Source organism: Pinus tabuliformis, chromosome 5_1 (genome assembly GCF_031772625.1).
Source record: "Pinus tabuliformis cultivar Carrire ecotype Pingquan chromosome 5_1, CPIR1, whole genome shotgun sequence".
In the NCBI taxonomy this organism is placed as follows: domain Eukaryota; kingdom Viridiplantae; phylum Streptophyta; class Pinopsida; order Pinales; family Pinaceae; genus Pinus; species Pinus tabuliformis.
This window is the reverse complement of record NC_142305.1, coordinates 304,376,913-304,384,952: the sequence shown is the minus strand read 5'-3', so window position 1 is coordinate 304,384,952 and position 8,040 is coordinate 304,376,913. Positions and strand designations below refer to the sequence as shown.

The following is an 8,040-nucleotide window of genomic DNA, read 5'->3' as shown; positions in this document are numbered from 1 at the left end:
GCTCTTCCTACCACCATAATAAACTCTATGCAGTCTACACAGAAACCCAGTGGTAAGAACAAGAAGAATAAGAAAAATACCGCTCCTTTTGAAGAGCAGTCAACAAAGCAATACAACCCAAAGCAGAAGGTTGTTGCACATTCTGACAATGGAAAGGACAAACCCACCAGGTTCCCTTGCAAAATCTATGTGGAATACCACATGACATATCGTTCTCTGCGTCTTCAGGAATGCACAAATTTCATCGCTAAAAAGGACACTAGAAGGACCCTTGTGGTCCTAAATAATCCTTTCCCTGCTTAGCAGCAGCGACACCTAGTTGAAAACCAACCCCAACCCCCACAAGGGGGTAACAGCGGTTCGCATCATCCTTCATTTGGTGAAGGACCATCTGCCGTTTACACCTTTGAAACAGTACATCTACAAACCAGAGCCAAATCTTATGGAGCTCCAATTGCTAATGTTGAGGAAGCTTCCTCAATTCAAAACCCACCGCCGCCTAACCATATTCATATCAAAAGGTCGGTTGCTGATCTTGTGATTCGCCCCCCAAAAGGGGAACTTCGTCGCACAATGCATAATACATCTACACGTGCTGCCTAGAACTACAGTATTATAGAATATTTTGCGTAAGCACCGCTAGCTATGTTTGCGCTCAAAGCATTACAAACCTATCTAGCACAAAGGAAAGCTCTTCTTTTGGCAATTGGTGGTATCGACCCTTAGGATTCCACGCTTGCAATTTTTGACATGGATAAATTTAAACCTCCCCTTTAACACCAGCTTGCATTTCAGGTGCAAATATTTTTGAAAGGGCGAGGAATACATAGAACTGTCATTGATGAAGTGCTTCAACCTACGTTATGTCGGCTTCTTGTTGGCTCGCTTTGGGTTCTCCAACCATATCCCCGCCGTCGAATTCCCTTAAAGCTTTCGATAGCCACACTTTCATCCCAAAAGGTTACCTAGCTAGCTACCCCATCACCTTGAATGGGAAAATGGTAACGACAGACATCGAAGTCGTAGATATAAAGCTTTACTATAATCTATTGTTGGGTCACAGTTGGACTTACACCATGATTGTCATTTTGTCTACTGTCTTTCGCATCATCCTATTTCCATTGGATGGAAACATAGTCACAGTGGACCAGCTATCCTTTTGCACCCCTGATTATTCCTCGTTACCTAGCGGCTCTATACCCTTAGTGGGTGGTGTACCTGACTCTTATGTCAGTATCAATACTGGTCTACTAAAGGGCTCTTCCCTGATGGGTTGTTTCCCTCTTCCACCTTCCACAGTTCCACAGATGGTCTCTATGGTTTCATCCATTCCTCGCGATCCGACCGATCCTTGGATCCTCCTAGACCCTTCAGACATTGACACTTATAGAGAACAAATGTCATTGTGACCAGCTGAATTGGCCTACCAGGCCATTCAATCTGCATCTGAATCTCTGGTCACTTTGGTCACGACCAATGATACCACCTCCCCTCCCATAATAGATCCTTCTTTCAATCTCCTCAATCAATTCCTACCTTCGGACGAAGCTATTAGAGAGATCATGTGTTTAGAAGAGCGACCTTGGGAGGACTCTCACCATCATGTTTCGATATCTGATTCGGACACGATGCCTCTTCAAATCCTGTCATTTCACGTACCTGAAATCATTTCCTCACCTTATATGACTATCCAAACTTTGGACTCGAAGGAAACATGGGCAATATTTCAAAGACATTTCTCATTGATATTCTGTCAAGACAAGCATCATGGAAAACATCTAGGTTGGAGTCGATTACACTCCTGAGGAAATTGCAAGCTTCACCTTCCTTTTTAAGGAATTCCACAATGTATTCGCTTGGTCTTATGAGGAAATGCCTGGCATAGGTCCGTCTATTATCCAACATGAGATCAAGATATATGATAATGCTAAGCCTGTCCGCCAAAGGATTCGACCAATCCACCCCCGCAAAATGGCAGTCATCAATTCTGAGGTGGAAAAGTTGTTATGTGATGGTTTCATCTACCCTATTCCCTTAACGGAATGGGTTTCCAATATGGTTCCTGTTGATAAGAAACAAGGTACCATCTGCGTATGTGTCGACTATCGGGACTTAAACGCTGCATGTCCGAAGGATAATTATCTGACACCATTCATCGACCAAATCATCGACGACTGCACTGGTTGTGAATCATTCTCATTTATGGATGGTTTCTCAGGTTATAACCAGATTTCCATAAAACCAATTGACCAGCACAAAACCGCCTTCATTTTCCCATGGGTAATCTTTGCCTATCTAAAACTCCCATTTGGTTTAAAGAATGTTGGAGAAACATTTCAAAGGGCCATGGACTATGCATTTCACGATATCAGACATATCATTTAAGCTTACTTGGATGACCTTCTAGCCCATTCCAAGAAGTGAGCGCAACATCTAGATCATTTAAGAGTTATCTCTCTTAGGTGGCGGTTCTATAACATACATCTGAATCTGCATAAATGTGTTTTCTTTGTCAAGTCTGGATGCTTACTTGGTTTCATTTTCTCCAAGTACGGGATTATGGTTGATCTCGATAAGGTAAAGGAAATTACTTAATTGCCTGAACCAAAATCCATTTTGCAGCTCCAACATTTGCAGGGGAAAGCAAACTTCTTGTGAAGCTTCATCGTAAATTATGCTAAATTGACGAAAGGCTTTATGCACCTACTTAAGAGGGGAGTGTCGTACCTATGGGATGATCAATCTCAACGATAATTTGATGCCTTGAAAAAGGTGCTTATAACAGCCCCACTCCTTAGTTCTCCCGACTATGGACGTGACTTTCTTCTATACCTCGTAGCCTCACCATCCTCTCTAGGTATGGTCTTCATTCAAACTCATGATGACCGAAGTGAGCATGTGTTATAGTATCTGTGAAAACACCTAGCTGGGCCCGAACTCATATATTCACATGTGGAAAAGTTGTCCTTTGTAGTTGTCTTTGTTATCAACCGCTTCCAACATTACATATTGTTGTGACAGACTACTATCATCACCTTGGAGAATCCCATGAGACACATTTTGTCTCGTCAAGTCATTGGAGGGAAATATTCCAAATGGATAGTGATCCTCCAACAATTTGATTTGGTTTTCACTGCTGCCAAGGTGAAAAATTCCTTAGTCTTTGCCTAACTTTTTTCGGATCTTCCCATTGTCGATCCTAACGAGATAGCCCACGATCCTCTTCCAGATGAATTTGTCTATCTTATCGACTCTACTGACCCTTGGTATGGTGACATTCTTGTCTACCTCCAAGCGCAACGTTTCCACCCTGAACTATCGTCAGGTGACCGTTGTCGCATCCGCCACCAAGCGTGACACTATTTAGTGCTTAATGATACATTATATCGCCATGGTGTTGATACAGTTCTTCGACGTTGCCTCACTCATGAGGAGGCAGAACACGTTTTAAATGACTACCATGCTGGGGCATGTGACGTTCATCTTTCTAGCATATCTACTACTCAAAAAAAATTGCGCGCAGGCTACTACTAGCCAACCTTGTTCATAGATTGTATCAAAGCTATCCGGTAATGCCACCATTTTCAAGTGTTTACAAAGAAAATGTGTGCTCCTCTAGCCCTACTACACCCGGTTATATTCGTTGGCCCCTTTTCCAAATGGGGGATAGACTTCGTAACTTGCAACCCCACTTCCTCTGCTAGACACAACGAAATGGGTCGAAGCCGTTACCACCTTCCAGGTCGATGGAGAAACCACGTCGCTATTCATGTTTAATCAGGTCATCTGTTGCTTCCATGTGTCCTACACGATCGTTACAGACCATGGGTCTCATTTTCAGAATCACATGATGTCTAACTTAACATCATTGCTCGGTTTTCGCCAAGATCAATCATCCTCCTACTACCCCCAAGCTAATGGTCAAGTAGAGGTTGTCAATGGCGTCTTAAATACCATGATCCGCAGGTTAGTAGGGAATCATAAAACCCATTGGCATAAAATGTTATATCATACGCAGTGGGCATACCAAACTTCAGTAAAAATTGTTGCAGGCTTCACACCTTTTCAACTAGCTTATGGCCTGGAAGCAGTTTTACCAATCGAGTGTCAAATTCCTTCCTTAAAAATCGTCGTTGAACTCTTTCCAGGCACTAATTCTGAAGAATATTTCCTGCTATACCTAAATCAAATGTGTTAGCGCTTGAGATTTCACCTCAGGCTGAAAAGGTAAACCTTCAAGGCTACATCAAACCATTTCACCTCGTAGCTAGCCCTACGAGGTATGAGAAGGCTCTCTCGGGTCAGATTTGATAGATCTTATAATATAATTAGGCTGACCAAATAGGATCAAAGATATTAGGCTAGTAAATTGATAAGGGGTTTGATTTGATGATTTTTGGGGTTTTTTAATGGAATGACGGGGCTTTTCTGGGCTACATGGGCAAAATCACAGCTTCAAACAGAAAAATATAATGACTACACAGGTTGTCAACTTAGGCAAGGTAGGCATGCAATTTAACACCAAATCTGGTTTCAAACGGAATGGCAAGACTGGTGAGGAGTTAAGGAGGGCAGACAATAACTCTGAATCCTCCTTAAACAGTAGAAAACATCGAATGCGAACAAACTTATAGGAGGAGCATATAACACTATGAATTCCTACCTAATCACTTCATTTGTTCAGCTTGAAAGGGTCATGAAATGAAATGGAACATAACTGATTACATATGAGACAAAGGGAAAAACTTATGCTAAATCAACATACCACATGAATCTTGGCAAACAGAGCTGTGAAATTCCATTAAATTCTCTGTCATAAAACTGTACAATAAAAAGCTCTCTGCTTCTCCAGCAGCTCCCAGTGCTCAGAAAAAACTCTCCCTCCTTCACTCACTCTCTCCTTTTTTTTTTTATTTCAAATGAATTTGTTTTATAATAAATCAAACTACTGCCCAAAAAAAGGGCGCTGTTTTAACGAACCTCACAAAAATATCAAACAAACTATAGCTGGGGAAAAACAAGTCGACCCCAAGATGAGGGATTTGTTTTATTATCCTTATTAACAAAATAAACTAAAAATAATCAGCGCTTTCCTGAAGGGAGAATGGCGCTCTTTCCATTGAATTCTGTTGATGGTTTGGCTAAGTTTGAGGCAAATCTGGTGAATAGGTGGCATTACAGGTGTCCTTCCCTTTGCTAAAAATAACATAGGCAATCGAAATCTTATTCTCTGCTGCTAGGTGTTCAATCGTCCTTTTTTAAGTTTCATTCACATCTGGAAAGTATATCTTCAAACTTATTTCATGCCTATTTCTGCGCTTTGACGTAATGGCTGCTTACTTTTTCCTCCTGTCATGTGTGACTCAAATCTGAGATCAATAATTTCAATGGCGCCATCACCTCTTGCTGCATATTAGAATCACCATCCTCAGTCCCATACTGGTTGAATGATGAATGCTTATAACTTAGTGCTTTTCTCAAGTGATTATCCCAAATGATTGTTATAATGCATTTTTATCCCAATTATTTCTTTCACATTCTCCATTTGACAGATTGCACTTGTGCAGGTATACTGTGGGAAGAATAACACCAGAGCCAACACGTGATATTTGCGCTGCTGATTTTGGTCCAAAAGCTCGGATATGGATGTGGTTCCCTTCAATGACATCGATGAGATCATCAACAGTGGCATCTTCCCTGAACAATACCTCAGCATTTGATAACAGAGTTTTTCGTTAACATGTGTTAATGCCATTGTGCTGTTGAAGGAAATGTCACCAATCTTTTTCCTCTTGAAATGCATGCGATTGCATGTTGGGTAATGCTTTGCCTTTTTCAAGTAGCTCTGAGACAGCATTCTGTCCATAACAAACTGCAACGGAAGCTACTTCTAAACTGGTGGATTGAGCCTGCGCTTTTTGCTTTGATTTCCATATCTTTTTCATCTCCTTTGCTTTAGCTTTCGTTTGGCATCTTTCTCCGCCTTTTTAAGAGCCATTTCATTGTAACGCCGCAGAGAAGCCCCGCCAGACTTTGGAGCTCTCCTAGTTGAATCTTTGCTTGATTGCCTGCCACCTGCGTTTGCCCTTACTACATACCTGTGGTAAGTTTTGTGAGATAAAATATTATTTCCATCAAAAACACAACCAGCGAAATGTCCTCCACTTGCAAGCAACACAACCCTCAAGTTTTTCTGATCTCGAGATTCTTTAACCAAGGATTGCAACCTCGCAATCACCTCCTTGTCAGCCAAAGCTAAAACCTTAGCATCATTCTCTTTGACCATAGAGTTGTTATGTTCAGGAAGTAGATCCTCTCTGTCACCCAAAAACAAACTTTTCCAAATTGAGACAATTTCTCCAGACTGTAGGGATATTAAAATTTGGTTTTTCATATTCATGGATCTATTCACAGACTCGGTTTGAGTTTGCCAGCCACAAGTGATAGGATCATCCGACTCTTCATCTGATCCAGAAATACTAGAAATGTCATCATCTTTCAAAAATGTTCCCTGTGCTACTTCCTCAAATTCATCTTCATTGAGAGGACCTCTTCCAATAATTCTCCATGAATTGACTGATGCAATAGCTTCTGACACCTGAGCTCTTAGATTTTCTTCCAAATTAGGAATATATTCTGCCATGCACATGCCATCAACCCAAACTGGAAGTGTGACATCTTCAATGTCAAATAACTCCTTCAATGTTTTTGACGCAACTAACTTTAGCTGTGGAGAAGATGGCATTTCAGATTGTCTTTTCCTTACAGGAAATATGACCTGTAAGAATATCTGCAGGCGGTGTTTCAATGGATACCCAACCAGAATATTGCTTAAATCAAGGTCCAAAAGGGGAACAGCAAACTTCACCGCATCTGGCCTCTCAATTCCAGATAACAAACAAATCTCCAGTCCCTCCCTAGGAATAATGGTGCTGATTTCAAATTTCAATCTGGGATCATCTAGTTCCTCAACACGCTTCCTTTGATAACCCATGTACAAATTCCTTAATTCAAGAATGAGTCGCAAAAGCCCTGATGGGTCTTTAATTTTCTAGTCACAAAAAATGTCCCAAATTGACTGAGATGTTTCTTGACCTTCACCTGTAAAGGAAAGGGGCTGAAAGCTATCATCATCCAGTCCAAAGATGATATCCGGTGCAGCCCAAGGGTATTGAGAATTATATATTACATCCCATTTAATGTAATCAAGACAACATGGTAAAAGTAAGGTGAAGCGATCTGCATAGCGTGCATTTCTTGAACCATAGGAAACTTGCTCAACCTCAATAAAATAATCTTTTGGTGTATGAAACCAGGCTGTAAGGCGTGCAGAGCGCTGCTTGTCCTCCCCAATCCCGGGCAAATAGTCATGTAAGCATTCTTCACCCTTATGTGAAGCACAGAGAGCTAAAAGAGATCCATACATGACTGAATCAAATTTCAAAACCATCCCTTTGAAATCCTCTAACAACTTGCAAGCTTTGGAATACCCATGTCGAGCTTTAACACAGCCTTTCCATGTTGCTTCATCCAATCAAAGAGCACATGAATCTCTTCACTGTCATCCAACTGCAATGGAGCTGTAACACCATAAAGACAACCAAAATATATACCTGCATTTTGCAATACCTGCTCTCCACAAAATATATATAAATGATGCTTTGAAATTGTGTTTGTGCAGGTAGAAGTTTTGAAGTTTGCTGCTGTCTTAAGAAGAGCTGAAGATAAATTACATAATTTGAAAAGCAACATTAATGATTTCTTCTTCAAAACCCTGTTTTGAAGAAGAATCAATCTCTGATATAAGACAGAGTCTAACATTGGCTCCATTTGGGATGGCAGCTGCAGCTTCCTGGAGGTGCCAAGAACCGCAGAACTTTGGGAGAGCAGACCGTGCCTCCACCATTGGGCAATGGAGTCATCATCAACACAACTCTGGATTTACTTTCACACTGAAACTGAACTCAAACAATCTTCAAGCAAACTAAAACAAGATGCTGCCCTTATGGCTGCTTATTTATGTACATAATCTATTCTAAT

At 41.1% G+C, this 8,040-nt stretch overlaps 1 protein-coding gene across 1 annotated transcript; it reads right to left on the bottom strand.

Annotated features, from left to right (window-relative positions):
- Nucleotides 1-5,793: 5,793 nt before the first annotated feature.
- On the bottom strand, nucleotides 5,794-7,296 carry LOC149164579 (uncharacterized). Its single transcript, XM_089429532.1, has one exon. The coding sequence runs from the start codon at nucleotides 6,992-6,994 to the stop codon at nucleotides 5,942-5,944; it is 1,053 nt and encodes a 350-aa protein (XP_089285658.1). The 5' UTR covers nucleotides 6,995-7,296; the 3' UTR covers nucleotides 5,794-5,941.
- Nucleotides 7,297-8,040: the final 744 nt, after the last annotated feature.